Source organism: Maniola hyperantus, chromosome 3 (assembly GCF_902806685.2).
Source record: "Maniola hyperantus chromosome 3, iAphHyp1.2, whole genome shotgun sequence".
Classification (NCBI taxonomy): Eukaryota; Metazoa; Arthropoda; class Insecta; order Lepidoptera; family Nymphalidae; genus Maniola; species Maniola hyperantus.
The window spans coordinates 2522028-2536814 of NC_048538.1; the positions used below are offsets into that span (position 1 = coordinate 2522028).

The 14787-nt window shown below is 37.9% G+C and overlaps 1 protein-coding gene across 2 annotated transcripts in view; it reads left to right on the forward strand.

Annotated features, from left to right (window-relative positions):
• The first annotated feature begins 612 nt into the window (after positions 1–612).
• The window catches only part of LOC117996675 (peroxisomal acyl-coenzyme A oxidase 3), a 28483-nt gene continuing 14308 nt past the window's right edge, over positions 613–14787 (forward strand). Inside the window, exons 1-6 of one of the 2 annotated variants that reach the window (XM_069509716.1) lie at positions 613–802; positions 1032–1164; positions 3853–4014; positions 4523–4681; positions 8255–8402; positions 12444–12618. In XM_069509716.1, the coding sequence (XP_069365817.1) occupies positions 1036–1164; positions 3853–4014; positions 4523–4681; positions 8255–8402; positions 12444–12618 (773 nt within the window). In that variant the 5' untranslated portion in view covers positions 613–802; positions 1032–1035. The remainder of the gene's footprint in view (positions 803–1031; positions 1165–3852; positions 4015–4522; positions 4682–8254; positions 8403–12443; positions 12619–14787) is intronic. The other variant, XM_069509715.1, reaches the window with a different exon arrangement.

Genomic DNA, 14787 nt, shown 5'->3' on the forward strand with positions numbered 1-14787 from the left:
TGATAGGGTCATGTAGTAGATTAGGTAGTTACCTGGTTTATGATAAAAATAATTGATAATTATTTACTTATTACTTCTAGTTACTATACTAGTAGTTAGGTAGGTAGTTAATAACAAAATATTTTTCTAACTTTACCTCCTCAATCCTCACGAACCTACAGAATGATGGTGTTTTTTCCTGTAGGTAGCAATATAAAAGAAACTTATTTCAGTTCTGCTTGTATTATTCTAATATTAATATATATTAATATATTAATATGGGAATATTATTGAAATAGGTAGGTAACTCAACAAACTTAAACTGAATAGGTACCTAGTGAACTAGTTACTAACTAACTACCTAATAATCAAAAAAAATATCAAGAAGAACTAGTATGATAAGATATCTACTGATCTGTGTCGACTCCTAGCAAAAGAGAGCTTCAAATAAATTTTAAATTCACGATTCACGACGAACAACGGGAATTATTTTTTGAGTTGCCCCTATCTCACGAACCTCCTCCTTATTGTAGTTTTTATCTGTGATTTTAAAATTTGACAATGACTGAAATTAGCTTGTCAACTTGTCAAACCAACTAATCAATTTCAATTGTTGACAGACGTCAATGGACGGTTATTTGATTCACACGCCTGCAATTCACCTCAGTTTTACCACTGTGTAATAAATTTTAAACTATCAGGAAAATATAAATCACTATTAAAGCTCCCCTGCGTTAAATAAATTCCCATTCTAGTGCGAACACACGTGAGGTTCGGAAGCCCTTGTTTTTGCTGTGAAGTCGATTTCTTATCCGGTATCAAGGTGAGGATTTCTGTAACTAATTCATAAATATCGTGCCCATTTAAAAACTGAAACCCACAAAAAATATTAAGGACTTCTATGGCTGTAAGGTCTTAGACCTTTACCTATCCCGATAGAAACAAATCCTGTAATTTTTTTTTTAAATTTGGGTGATCAATTAACACAATTCTAACCTTTAGTACGTACCTATTTGTCTAAAGTGGTTTCTAATAAGGATTTATTGTTTAAGAAGTATGGAAGACCTCAGTTTTTTACCGGAACTCCCTACTGGGCCCCTGGATGTGTACAGGAATAGTTCTTCGTTTAACTGGAAGCGTCTTAAATTGGCCCTTGAAGGAGATCTTGAATTACTGAAACTTAAGGTAAGATTTAATCTAAATTACTTAATATTTTAAGTATTTATATATTCTATATAACAATATATAACAATTTTCAAGGACAGGAAAATATTTCTTTTTGAATTAAGTAATAAATAAATTTTATAGCACTTTGAGTTCTGATAATTAGACACTTTGATAGTTTTGAAATTAAGTAGGTATTTGAGTAATGTTATTGTGGATTTTTATATGAAAAGGAAAATAAAATATGTTCATTGAAAATGTTCCTTCATATATTAAACTAGCTTATTCCCGCGACTTCATAAATTTCAAGCCCCTATTTTACCCCCTTAGGGGTTAAATTTTCAAAAAACCCTTTCTTAGCGGATGTCTACGTCATAATAGCTATCTGCATGCCAAATTTCAGCCTGATCTGTCTATTAGTTTGAGCTGTGCATTGATAGATCAGTCAGTCACCTTTTGCTTTTTAAATATATTTAGATTATATTACATTTAAATTTTTAATACATACTGGAACATTTTAACATATTTCTCTAGTATTTGGCAAAAAAAATTTTTTTTTTTAAGATAAGTCAATCTATACTAATATTTTAAAGAGGTAAATTTTGTAAGTCTGTTTATAAGAATTATCTCTGGAACTACTGAACCGATTTTGAAAATTCTTTCTCCAGTAGAAAGCTACATTATTCCTGCTGCGCGATTGCGAGAGAATGACAGCTACAATGTCAGGATCGCAATCATCTCTGATTAGTTAACGTTCGCTCACTATTGGCTACAATGCATTGTTGCAACAAGAATCGCACAAATTCAGCCAATCAGAACAGTTGAGATTGTAATAATGATTGATGCAGGTTTTAGACAATCGCCCTACTGAGTGACATAGGCTATATTATTGTTTTCAAAATAATAATTAGAGATATCTGCGAAAATTGTAATCAGCTAACCGTGCGTAGCCAGGGCGTATTGCTAGTTATATTATGATTTGTGTTAATTTACTGTCGTTTTGTCAATCCACACTTGGTCAGCATGGTAGTCTATGGCCAAAACCCTTCTCACTCTGAGAGGAGACCCTTTCTCTGTAGTGAACCGGCGATGGGTTGATCATTATGATAATAATGTCTGTAGTTTTGGTTACTCAAAGTCTCCCTTCTTTTACTTAGCACTACAATGGTACTGATTCTGAGCACACCTATATTTTAGAGTATTCACATCCTCTTCTTACTAATGTAATATGGACAGACAATTTGACAGTTTTAAATTTAATTTAGAGCTGTCAAACCTCGTGACTTTAGCTGCCAGTCGCGAGCGTATCGTTTAAATTTGTAGTGTGCACTAAAATTAAGAGTCTTTAAATGTAAAATTCGTGTTCTTTTTAGCAATATTAAAAAGAAAAAGATGCAGATATCCTAAATAAATACCCTAATAAAGTACATAATACTAATAACCAGGGCTTCCCTCGTTTAGGCTCGAACAGAATACCAGCGTTGTGGTTACATCGTGTATCCTCACAACATTCAGCTGAGTTCGGGCCTTTTCGTTGGCACGACACATTGTAGACACTAGGTACCTATTTGTTGGATTAGCTTTTAAGGAATGTGTTTTTTTTGTAAATATTTGTGTTTATCGTGTGTTGGATCAACCAATAAATGTATTTCTATTCTGTTCTAAATTTAGTTTAGAGAAAAACAGCAGAATCAGCGCCTTAATAGAACTTAACCAATTATTTTTTTGGAAAAGCTAAAAGTTACTGAGCATCGTATCACGTTTCTAATCAGTAACTAGTCGGATGTTAGCAAAAGTTTCGGATGTTAGTAACAAATGGCACATATGTAATTTTATTAGCATGATTATAATATTTTGTGGTTGGCCTTGATTCCTGACATTATGAAATTCAATACTTATTAATAGTACTAATTTAAGTGTTAAACAACAGAATTATTCATATTAGATGTGACATCCAAAAAATTGTAGGAACTTTTTGATTTTCTGGAATAATAATTTAGCCTTCCACTTCGAAGAATCACGGCTACCAGCCGAATGCGGATGAGTGCACAATCGCCCTCTGTCTGTTTTTTTGCAAGCTATCCCTAGTGTAATGCTAGAAGAAAAAAAAAGCTATCACTGTTGCAACTTTTTTTAAAGTCTGATTCCCCATGTTACTTAGGCAGTGTAAAGGTAAAAGGTATAATATCAGTATGGATTATCCCTTTAAAAGTGACCTTGTTATTGGATTTATGTACTCCACATATCAAGATAATGATTGTTACTAGACGAGGCCCGCGACGTCATCCGCATATAATGTTTAAAAAATCCCGCGGGAACCATAGATTATACGGGATAAAAAGTAGCCTATGTGTTAATCTATATATATAAAATTCAAAGTCCTGAGTGACTGGCTGACTGACTTATACATCAGCGCACAGCCTAAACCGTTGCGTTGGTCCTAGAGACATGAAATTTGGAGGGTATGTTCTTTGTTAAGAGTAGGTATCCACTAAGAAAGGATTTTTCGAAATTCTTCTCCTAAGTGGGTTAAACGAGGGTTTGAAATTTATGTGGTCCACGCGAATGCGGACATAAGTTGGTCCAAGATATAATCTATCTCCATTCCAAATTTCAGCCAAATCTGCCTAATATTTTTTGCGTGAAAGAGTGACTAACACACATATACAAACTTTCATCTTTATAATATTAGTGTGATTTTTCCCACAGTACAAGATATGGCGGATCTTAGAGAAGGATCCGTTGTTCGCACACAATCCAGTGACGCCACCCGTGGAAGAACAGAAGAGAATCACTCAGCTGCAGTTAAAGAAGATAAATGAATACAAGTTCATACCTAAGGAAATGTTCAATGCTAGCTATAGCAAACGGGTGAGTAGATGACATTTTGTTCTCAAAGGTGTGTAAAGTCTGCTAATTCGCACTTGGCCAGCGTGGATTATGGCCAAACCTCTTCTCTTTCTGAGAGGAGACCCGTGCTCCATAGTTGCAGTGGTCTTTCAAATCTTATTATGCTTCTTCTTCGCTCTGGGCTGGTTTCCGCACTTAAACGTTTCCGTCTGTTGTGCGTGCATTGGCCCTCCCCGCTGAAGTCTTAACTCCAGCTATCCAAGCTCGCTCCAGAAGCCGAGTAGGTGTAGGCTTCATGGAGTGAGGTTGGGGAATCCAGATGGCGCTCGTGTTGTTCTGCCGCGCCCGTGCACTCTAGGAGCACGTGCGTCGGTGTTTCATCGACCTCCATGCCCTGCACAGAGGACTGTCGGTGACACCTATAACGAAAAGGTGTTTGTTATAAGTCCCACCACCTTCCTAAGTTTACCTCAGGTGGAGTAGTTTGTTAATCTTATTATGCTTTTATTAACTGTAAGTCCTATTTCAGACGCGAACAATAATGACAATCAACGAAGCAATGCAGTGTCTTAACCCCAGCGTGTCCGTCAAAATGGCCATCGGTATCTACCTGTTCTCAAACGCCTTACTGTCACTAGGTACAGAACGACATCACAAATTCTACGAAGCCACGATAAAGCATAGAGAGGTATGTAACACTGTTTTTTTTATACCAAAAACATTAACAATAAAGAGAAAAAGAAAGTAAAACTGGACAGGGGACTGACCCTTGGCAGTGCGAGAGGTTGTAAAGGGAGTAGTCAGTAGAATAGATACAAATTAATTTTATTTACTGGGTAAGTTTTCGACCTCCCTGGTGGTAAGCGCTGTGATCTCGTTAGTGGGAGGTCCCGGGTTCTATTCCCGGCAGGTGTTTGGAATGTTATAATTTCTAAATTTCTGATCTTGTCTGGTGGGAGGCTAGTCACACTCACCATCCTACCGGCAAAGCCGTGGCGCCAAGCGATTTGGCGTAGTCAAGGGCTAACTTGTATCTGAATAAAAAAAAAATACAAGGTGCTAGAATGGCGATCTCACACCGCAAAGACGTTGGAAGACCCCTCCTATTGGACAGCCGAAATTAGTCTCAAGGAGCCGCTGGATTCAGGCGGCGCGGCGCAAGTCCGTGGTGTGTGGAAGTCCCTACTAGTAAATGCAATGGCGTTGCCTATCGACGCTATACTTTTTGTCTGTTTTGGTGAATTATTACGAATTAAGCGAAATATTTAAGCTTATGATACTTGTATATCATGGACTTCCGCAAAGATAAGCTTGCTTCTATCCAACGTTTCAGTGTTTATCAATTACAAACTAACAAATCTTTCCTATTTATAATATTATATGTATCTATATATATAAAAGGAAAAGGTGACTGACTGACTGATCTATCAACGCACAGCTCAAACTACTGGACTGGTTGGGCTGAAATTTGGCATGCAGATTGCTATTATGACGTAGACATCCGCTAAGAAAGGTTTTTGAAAATTCAACCACTTAGCGGGCAAAATAGGGGCTTGAAATCATACTCCTTCAATTTTAATTAATGGGTTCATTTGTGTAGTCTACACGGACGAAGCTAGTAAAATATAAATATGAAAAAGTACCTCAGCAATTTTTTATTAAATTAGGTACCTACTTATTTGTTTGTCCTTTTTATAATTATTAACAAAGGTTTAATTTATAAATAAAATTTACCATCTTTGTATGGTAATTCTAATCAATTTTTTTTAGCTTAATCATTGTTGTAAATCATTTAAATTTTTTAATAATACTTTATAATTAATTAAATTTGCATTCACAAACTTTTATTGTGATTTCTTTTAACTGTAAAAATGCTAATGAATATTTGATTTTCAACTTTTAATTTGTTTATGGGGATATGCATTAAATACCTACATATTGGATGAGTTTTTCCTACTTACGAAAAAACTCATTAAAAACCTGTAATAGGTTTTTTAAAAATCATCTATACCCATGCAAAAAATCACGTCAATCCGTTGCACCGTTGCGACGTGATTGAAGGACAAACCAACAAACCAACAAACAAACACACTTTCGCATTTATATAAGGGTACTCATTACAGGTCGGAAAATTGGAATAATAATATATCTGCTTATAACCATTACCCAATAGTATTAGTATAATGGGATCTCCATAATTTTGTTTGTTACTGAGGTCATAACAACAAACCATAAGGAAATTAAGGAAGTTGAGGAAAACATGAACTGCACAACAGTATGTGTTTACCAGACCTGGTAGTTTATGTGGGAAAACCGCAAATCATCCTCAAAGGAATACATACATAACTATTTGTGTTCAGGAGTAGGTAAAAACTTAGTACCTACCTGTGCCTACTACCTTTTAATAGAAATCTGTTCAATATGGTTAGTCATTATGATCAACCCATCGCCGGCTTACTACAGAGCACGACTCTCCTCTCAGAGTGAGAAGGGTTTTAGCCATAGTCTACCACGCTGGCCATGTGCGGATTGGTAGACTACACACACCTTTGAGAATATTATGTAGAACTCTCAGGCATGCAGGTTTGCTTACGATGAACCTATGGAACCACGATTCCTTCACTGTTAAAGCAAGTGATATTTAATTATTTAAAACGCACTAACAAAACACACACATATTTATAGAGGTGCGTGCCCGGGATCGAACCGCCAACCTAGGATTTTTTTTTTATTAGTCAAGATAGGGGCTTCTTTAGGGGACCATTCAGATGACATGTTTATGTTCAACCTTAATGCATTGAATAAAGGTTGAATAAGACTTTATATGTTTATATTAATTATTATTATTTTTCTCGTGGTCTTGTAGATGGTTGCCAAATAAATTTCCTTTGGAAGAGTAGAATCGGCTTCGTAAAGTTAACTATACGGAGGAAGTCAAAACTAAAGTACGAACTAGTGCTATCCCGTTTTTTTTAAAAAAAGAATATTAGCCATGTTAAATGACTAATATTCCCCCTTTCCTCTCCAACTAAGCGTCAAGCTTGTGTTAGGAGTAGGTACGACAATAGTGCAACGGGCGGGGCTTGAACCGTCGACCTTTCGGTTTTCAGTCCACTCCTTTACCCGTTGAGCTAAATATCAAGGATAAATCATTTACTTAATTAATTAATGTTAATTTTATAGTTTAAAATTGTTAGCAATTATCATCGTCTCGACATTTTCCCAGTGTCTGACCGATTATTGTAGGTAAAGCAATAACAACGCCCGTGTTGTAATAACAACACAATACGTTTATATATATATGTACTACTTTTAACTACAATAATAAAATTACATATTTTTAGTGTTTTGTAATCTAATGTATAAAACGGAAATATATTACTTTACCTACAATAATAAAGTTATTTTTAGTGTTTTGTAATCTAAGTATAAAACGGAACTTATGCTTTACTTGGTAAACACCAAGGTCATTCCATAGGTTCATAAGTAAGTCTGTCTGTTAAAACACTTAGATAACTAAAGCTAAAATGAAAAAACAAACAATTGATGCTAATATGAATAATTGTAAAGATTGTCATACGATCATTCATACCATCCAAATTATTTGCATATTATTGAGGCAATCTAGTCTCTTGTTATAATGTATATAACGGGTACATACCACGATTAATTGTGTTGAAATATCGACAAATAAAAACAAAAATTAATCATGGTATGTACCCGTTATATACATTAAAATATGTCGTTAAACCTCGAAATAAGCTTAAAATCATTAATCTAGTCTCTATTAAACGATATCATCGCCCAGTGGTTCGGATTATCCTAAATCGGGGCTCTGGGGTTCGATCGGTTCTCTAATTATTCCATAATGTTCTCAAGGTGAGTGAAGTCTGCCAACTCGCAATGGGTATTTTACCCTTTTTTGAAAAGTGTCTTAATTTGATCCTAAAGAAAAGAAAGAAAGAAAAGATAAACTAGCAAAATATTTACAAAAAATTATTGGATCGATAAGTGCAATAAAAATGTGTTTAAATTTTGCATTTCAAATTTCGCTGCGAAAACCCATCTTTTTAAGGGTGTGTGTGTCTCGTCTATCGGTTTTATCGAACTATGTGCTCTGTCCATGCCACTTCAGCTTCGCAACCCGTTGTACCGTCTGTTACTCTAGTTCTTCTATGGATCACCTCACGGATTGGATTTGATCACACACACCTAAACAACGAAAATCGAAACCATTTTCTAGTAAAATGTTCGCCCACAGATCCTGGCTAGCTTCTCTCTCACGGAGATCGCACACGGCTCGGACGCACGGCTCATGCGCACGACGGCCACCTACGACCCCAGTCGGAAAGAGTTCGTCATACACACGCCGGACTTCGAGGCTGCTAAATGCTGGGTTGGTAATCTAGGTAAAACTATTGTGTGACATTTTACTTTACTTTTTTTGTGTTTTTGTACATAATATTATGGTATTTTACATATAAGGGGACCATGCTTGTAACACACGCTATGAAACGCGTCAAATAAAATCGTAGTATATGACGAAACACTCATTTAAAAACCTGTGCCGCATTTGCACATATTCCTCCCTCACATAAATCTTTTCAAGTCTTACAAAATAAGTTTATGGCATGACCACGGTCTCCCCGTGCGCAATGTGGGTCTCCACAGAGACCAAGTTCTAAAAACTATTTTGAGAAAACACCTCAATCTCTAGATACGTGTATCGGACACGTCCTTAACGACCCCGACGATAAATCATGACCGACAACGCACCCTTTCTTATTGTAGGGCAACACACAAATTCAACCTCTTTACACCGTCTTCACCGGCGAAGACGAGGTCCCCGATTTCTAACGTCACCCGGACGTGGACTCGGCCTCGAGGCCGTACTTACAAACTAATCAAGTCCAACCAATCCATCTGTCTTAAGGAGCTATCCAAAGCCGTGATCCGAGCCTCGTTAGGAGGCGCCCTTAGAAGGGCGTTGCCCCCCGATCTGTCAAATTATTTCTTCGAGCCGTAGGGTTTACCCCACCCGGTAACGCTGTAGCGGCCAGTACCTACTCAGTCCGGAACAAAATTGTTTCTAGTCATAGAAAACGCTAAGATTGAGAACTGATACACAGCACGCGTGGCGTGGCGTTGCAAAAGTATTTGCCGCTAGTTGTTATCGCTGCTTCAACTAATTCGAAAAATTGCAATGCCCATGCTTGTTATGCAAAATAATTTATTATGAACCCTTTACTTTCAGGTTAAATAAAGTTATTTATTTTTCATTTTATCGATTTGTGAAACACAAATATATAAACAAATCAAACAATTTTATGGAGCCATAATGTAATTCTGATAAAAAAACCGGCCAAGTGCGAGTCAGGCTCGCGCAATGAGGGTTCCGTACTACAGTCGTATTTTTTCGACATTTTGCAGGATAATTCAAAAACTATGATACACAAAAATAAATAAAAATCTGTTTTAGAATGCACAGGTGAAGACCTTTCATATGATACCCCTCTTGATATAGTTATCTTACTTAGAAAATTGAAAATACTAGAAGTGTGATCTAACCCTAAATTCACGGTTTTCAGATTTTTCCCCAAATGTCAGCTATAAGATCTACCTACCTGCCAAATTTCATGATTCTAGGTCAACGGGAAGTACCCTGTAGGTTTCTTGACAGATAGACAGACAACAAAGTGATCCTATAAGGGTTCCGTTTTTCCTTTTAACGTACGGAACCCTAAAAATCAATAGTTCCGATTTATTTATATTTAATTCGTTCTGCAGTTTAACTGCCTAAACTTTGTTTAGTATAGAGCATTGTATATTTATCTCGGTTGAGCGCTTACGCAATCAAGTTTATTGATGTCACGGTTAAGGCCATATCTCGCCAAAATCAGTTTTGCACACTTACGTTAATGAATCTACACGCCTACTCCATAGATAGTGCCTACTAGATTGTTTGATCGTCTGTGAGGTACTGTGCTGCATGCATGACTGATCATCATCATCAACCGATAGACGTCCACTGCTGGACATAGGTCTCTTGTAGGGACTTCCACACGCCACGGTCTTGCGCCGCCTGAATCCAGCGCCTCTCTGCGACTCGTCTGATGTCGTCCGTCCACCTAGTGGGGGGTCTTCCAACACTGCGTCTTCCAGTCACATGCATGACTGTCTTTTGATAAGTTTTAGCTGAGTCAACAATTTGAAAAGTTGAAAATTTGCTTTTTTCATGTTTATTGACGACCTCCCTGGCGCAGTGGTGAGCGCTGTGGTCTTAATAATGGGAGGTCCCGGGTTCGATTCCTGGCAGGGGTTTGGAATTTTATAATTTCTAAATTTCTGGTCTGGTCTGGTGGGAGGCTTCGGCCGTGGCTAGTTACCACCCTACCGGCAAAGCCGTGCCGCCAAGCGATTTAGCGTTCCGGTACGATGCCGTGTAGAAACCAAAGGGGTATGGGTTTAATAAAAACTGCCATACCCCTTCCAGGTTAGCCCGCTATCATCTTAGACTGCATCATCACTTACCACCAGGTGAGATTGCAGTCAAGGGCTAACTTGTATCTGAATAAAAAATAAAAATAAATAATCATGAACATGAAAGAATTCTGTGCAATCAACAGCTGCATGTTATCCTGCTGCATGAATGATAATGCTCCATTGGTCATCAAAGTGTGTTTGTTTGTAGGTTTATTGGGTTGTTAATTTGTCCTTCAATTACGCCGCAACGGAGAAACGGATGATCAGATTTTTAATATATTTTTTTTAAGTGTGTATCTTATTTATAGTGTTAAAGTAAAATTTTTACAAGTGCTTTTGACTCGTCAGAACAATTTACCACTGATTTGGTATGCCATTCCTTGAAAGACCGTGGAAGACCTGCAGAGTGACATCACAACAGCCAATCACAACAATTGAGATTGTCATAATGATTTTTTTTTTTTTTTTAGAAGAATATTAGCCATATTAAATGACTAATATTCCCTTTACCTCTCCAACTAAGCGTGAAGCTTGTGCTAGGAGTAGGTACGACAATAGTGCACCGGGCGGGGTTTGAACCGTCGACCTTTCGGTTTTCAGTCCACTCCTTTACCGGTTGAGCTATTGAGGCTCTAATTGATGCAGGTTTTACGAAATCGACCTACTGGAGAGTGACATAGGCTACCTTTTATCCCCGAAAATGAAAGAGTTCCCACGGGTTTTATGAAAATCTGAATCCACGTGGACGAAGTCGCGGGTAAAGCAAGTTTCTGAATAAATTATCAGACTTACTCCGTATCACAAACCAGTTCAGTTCAGGAAAACCAAAAAAGCTGTTTGAAATACAACAGTGTTACATGTGATAAGAATTGTGAAATGATTATAATTCAGCCAATCACAACAATTGAGATTGTAATTACGATTGATGCACGTTTTACGAAATCGACCTACTGGAAAGTGACATAGGCTACTTTTTATCCCCGAAAATGAAAGAGTTCCCACGGGTTTTATGAAAATCTGAATCCACGTGGACGAAGTCGCGGGTAAAGCAAGTTTCTGAATAAATTATCAGACTTACTCCATATCACAAACCAGTTCAGTTCAGGAAAACCAAAAAAGCTGTTTGAAATACAACAGTGTTACATGTGATAAGAATTGTGAAATGATTATAATTCAGCCAATCACAACAATTGAGATTGTAATTACGATTGATGCACGTTTTACGAAATCGACCTACTGGGAGAGTGACATAGGCTACCTTTTATTCCCGAAAATGAAAGAGTTCCCACGGGTTTTATGAAAATCTGAATCCACGTGGACGAAGTCGCGGGTAAAGCAAGTTTCTGAATAAATTATCAGACTTACTCCGTATCACAAACCAGTTCAGTTCAGGAAAACCAAAAAAGCTGTTTGAAATACAACAGTGTTACATGTGATAAGAATTGTGTAATGTTTATAATTCGGCGGTGATGATAAGTGACCCCGAACGATGTTTCCACGCCGATTAACATAGTGGGGATACGGGTGGTCTCATTCATAAAGCGTACGAGATAAAATTACATTGCAATCACGTTACATTTTTGTGTAACTAGTATTGTTGGAAATTTTCACGTGAAAACTATCGTCATTCCAAACCATCACCAGTTCTCTCAATCCTTCTCATTTTGAGACGAAACCTGTGCTAAAATAAAAAGTATTTGAACTTTAGGCTATCGACTTCGTCCGCGTGGAATTAGGTTTTTTAAAAATCCCGTGGGAACTCTTTGATTTTCTGGGATAAAAAGTATGCCTATGTCACTCTTCAGGTCTTTATCTATATCCATGCAAAAAGTCACGTCAATCCGTTGCACCGTTGCGACGTGATTGAAGGACTAACCAACAAACCAACAAAAAAAACACTTTCGCATTTATAATAAGGGTACTGATAGATGACGTGTATTTGAATGTGACATATATGTTGTTTTCAGGTAGAACGTGTACCCATACTTTGCTGTTCGCCCAACTGATCACACCGGACGGGAGCAACCATGGCCTGCACGGCTTCGTCGTGCCCATACGAAATCCGGATACCCTGGAGACGTACCCTGGACTTATCGTGGGCGACATGGGCGAGAAAATTGGCGTTAACGGCATAGATAATGGGTAAGGTATTATCCATAGAGCAGAAACAAAGAGGAGTTGGCCTAAGCAACTGTGCACTGTGATTTTCAACTAGGTCCTGACGTCATCACTGTGGGCGGGGCCTTAGTTAGTATGCTGTCTGCGTTCGTCAGGTTCACATATATTGAGACTCGTATTATCGGTGTGTTTTCGCGTTTTTAAGAACAAAAGGATGAAGTGTTGTGTTTTATCGTGTCAAAGTTATTCAGACAGACGTTCTGATGCTATGAATGGTATCACATTTCATTTGTAAGTAATTTTATACGTAATTATTAAAATAGTTCTAGATTATTGACATCTAGTGTGAGATAGCTGAACTATGTAGTGACATCAATATATCGATGTTAGGTCGCTAAGCGAGTAGTTTTGCTACTAACCCGCAGATGGAAAATTGAGAAGTGGGCGGCGTTCCACAACCCCTCACCCCGCAAAATGTCACTCGATATTTCATAGGGAAATCTTAATACAACATCTCCTCTTTGTTTCTGCTCTATGGTATTATCATAATCATAAACTCCTCCCTGGCGCAGTGGTGAGCGCTGTGGTCTTAATAGTGGGAGGTCCCGGGTTCGATTCCTGGCAGGGGTTTGGAATTTTATAATTTCTAAATTTCTGGTCTGATCTGGTGGGAGGCTTCGGCCGTGGCTAGTTACCACCCTACCGGCAAAGCCGTGCCGCCAAGCGATTTAGCGTTCCGGTACGATGCCGTGTAGAAACCAAAGGGGTATATGGGTTTAATAAAAACTGCCATACCTGTTCCAGGTTAGCCCGCTATCATCTTAGACTGCATCATCACTTACCACCAGGTGAGATTGCAGTCAAGGGCTAACTTGTATCTGAATAAAAAAAATGAATAAAAAAAATAAAAAAACTAACCAGCTGTTTGGGAAGCCTGGAGCAACGCAGAGACGTATGCTCTCTTTGCGTGTTCTATCGCCTTTATGATGAGGAGTGCTCTGAGGAGCTGTTTGATCTCATTTCACCCTTTTTTTTTCTACAACCGCACCGCACGGCACCGTAAGCAATTTCACCCTCATCACTTCAACCGCCTGTTATGCCAGATCCTTTTTTCCACGCAAATGCAAACTGTGGAACCAACTCCCTTCGGCGGTGTTTCCACTAGATTCCAACATTGGATTATTCAAGGAGCGGATCAACAAATTTCTGAAAGGCCGGCAACCATGCCTGAAAACGCCTCCATTTAGCAGTAGAGGTTTCTATAACAGTATTAAATTTTAGCCTTACAGTTTTTCTAAAATTGCTGTGACACATAGACAGACAGACAGACCGACAGACGGACTGGACGAAACTACAAAAGTTCCTTGTTTTCGTACGGATCCCCAAAGAGATATAAACGAAACTTTGATAGAAAAATAAATAATAATTTGACATAAATTAATGACATTTCTCAACAGAATAAATAGAATAGGGATCTGCCCCCAGTTCGGCCAAAATTCGCATCACTGAATTTGTTTGTCTACAGCTCGTAAAATAAGTCTACTATAAATCCCGCAAACTGCTAATGCGAGTGGCCGCCTTTTTAGTGACATCAGTACAAAACTGAAGTTTCGAGCTGATGGTATATTTTTACTTAAATATACGTCAAATGACGTCAAAATGAAGTCATTTCGATGTTAATGAGACATGGTTCCAGTGCAATAGCAATTTGCGGGACTTATACATCGATTTGTGAGTGACTAAAAATATTTCTGAAGTGATTACGCTATTGGCTTTCCGCTAATGCGAAGTAATGCGATTATGATAAGATAAAACTAGCATGCCATGCGATTTTCAATTGTTCTTATCGATAGAGTAGGTACATAACATTCGTGATTCACACGATGACATGTTTTAGAGGGGAAAACAAAACAAATAAATTTATAGGGAAACATGTCTAGTCTACAAGTATTGATTACACGTACAAGTACATATTTGATGCCTCAACGGAACGAGTGTACTGAAAACCGAAAGGTCGACGGTTCAAACCCCGCCCGTTGCACTATTGTCGTACCTACTCCTAGCACAAGCCTGATGCTTAGTTGGAGAGGAAAGGAGAATATTAGTCATTTAACATGACTAATATTCTTTCAAAAAAAAAGTATTGTCCAAGTATAATCGCTGGTATTCTCACGGATGACGGATGGAACTCGG